The 1,657-nt window shown below is 62.3% G+C and overlaps 1 protein-coding gene across 1 annotated transcript in view; it reads left to right on the forward strand.

Moving 5' to 3' along the window:
- LOC104516542 (Na(+)/H(+) exchange regulatory cofactor NHE-RF1-like) overlaps positions 1-1,595 on the forward strand; it is a gene marked incomplete at its 5' end in the record, with an annotated part of 1,671 nt that extends 76 nt beyond the window's left edge. Inside the window, 4 exons of the mRNA XM_010160894.1 lie at positions 1-75; positions 671-711; positions 1,212-1,310; positions 1,431-1,595. The exon at positions 1-75 is cut by the window's left edge and continues 76 nt beyond it. Of these exons, the coding sequence (XP_010159196.1) occupies positions 1-75; positions 671-711; positions 1,212-1,310; positions 1,431-1,595 (380 nt within the window). The remainder of the gene's footprint in view (positions 76-670; positions 712-1,211; positions 1,311-1,430) is intronic.
- Between the last annotated feature and the right edge of the window lie 62 nt (positions 1,596-1,657).

Below are 1,657 nucleotides of genomic sequence, written 5' to 3' on the forward strand. Positions count from 1 at the left end.
TGCTCGTGGTCGACGTCCTCACGGATGAGTTCTTCAAGAAGTGCAAGGTGGTGCCCTCTGAGGAGCACCTGACAGGTGGGCTGGGGGCTGTGCTGCATGGAGGGGGGGTTTGTGCCACCTATGCCAGCTCTGTCACCTTGTCACTGAACCTGGGGGTGTTGGGGGAGGCCACAAGCCCTGGGAGGTGGAGGTCTCATCACCTTGGGGCCAAGCGGGGTAACTCAGCTTTGGCGTCTCCCTGGCAGAGGGCCCCGTGCCAGGGCAGTGGGGCGGACGTGGGCTCTGTGGGAAGGCAGGTTTATGGCCCCGGGTTGCATTTTGCCAGAGTTTATGGCTTAGGAAGTGACAGGCAGCAGCTGCCCTTTGCTCCCCGCAGCAGCCTTAGCTCAGCTGTGGCCCCCTCCCTGCCTCCCTGTTGTGTGATGGTGGTCTCCAGGAGATGGGGGGCTCTCGCTGGGCTCCGTGTTGTGGCTGTTGTCACAGGGAGGTACCTGGTGCCCAGCAGCTTCCCCGTGTGCTGCCAGGGGTGGGTTAAATTTGGGACCCTGCCAGACCCAGTGTTGGGTGAGTGCTGGAAACGTGCAGCCTTTGCCTGGCACTGCTATGCCCGCCAGCAAGGGGGGACAGAGCAAATGCACCCTCACCCAGCACCCGTGTCCTCACCCCACAGGTCCCTTGCCAGAACCAGTTGCCAACGGCGATATAGGGAAGGTAAGAGAACCTCATTTTGCTTTTAATGCCATTTATTCCAGTCTCTGGGCAGGGACCCTGCCTGCTTACGTGTCCCCTCTGCCCATGGGTGGGTGATGCCACCAGGGACTGTGATGCTCCCAAACTACCACACAAGAGCACGTGCCACCAGGAAGGGGACCGGGAGCCGGTGCCACCCTGGAAGGGGGTTGCCTGTGGGGCTGAATATCATGGAGGTGGCTGCAACGCCTCCCTTCCTTCTCCATCCTCATGACACTGGAGGGTTGGGAGCCCTCGTGGCGCAGGGAAGCAGCAGCCAGCCCTGCAGCCGCCGTCCTCCTGCTAAAGCCAGGGCGGTCAGGCTGGGGTTTAATCCTTCCCTGCCCCGCACGGAAGGTATTTATGAGCCTGGAGCTCACAGGGGATTATGTGTGGGGAGGATGGATTTTGCGGCCCCCCGGGTGGGGAAACCCCAGGGCTGGAGCTGCCCTGCTCATGCTTATTCCTTGCTTCCCCCCCAGGAAAACAGCAGAGAGCCACGGTCTAACTCAGTCTCCGAGAGCCCATCCAGTCCTGGGCCACTGGCTGTGTCCCCCAACTCTGTTGAGACCCACAGTGAGGTAGGGCTGGGAATGCTGGTGGGTGAGGTGGTGGCTGGAAGGTGGGTTCTGAGCTGAGCCCCCACTGCAGGGGTGTCTCCGGGGGCACGGAGGGGCTAACGCAGCATCTCGCCCCCCCAGCCCAATGTGCAGGAGGGTGACAAGCGCCATTCGGCACCCGGCTCCCTCCTGGACCTCGACGTCCCGCTGGCAGTGGCCAAGGAGCGGGCACACCAGAAGCGTACCAGCAAGAGGGCACCCCAGATGGACTGGAGCAAGAAAAACGAACTGTTCAGCAACCTGTGAAGGCCCTGGGTTGGAGGCAGGGGGGGCGAGGGTCTACTGGTGTCCCCCCCAAGCTTTGCACC

Source organism: Eurypyga helias, unplaced genomic scaffold (assembly GCF_000690775.1).
Source record: "Eurypyga helias isolate BGI_N326 unplaced genomic scaffold, ASM69077v1 scaffold41481, whole genome shotgun sequence".
NCBI classification, from domain to species: Eukaryota; Metazoa; Chordata; class Aves; order Eurypygiformes; family Eurypygidae; genus Eurypyga; species Eurypyga helias.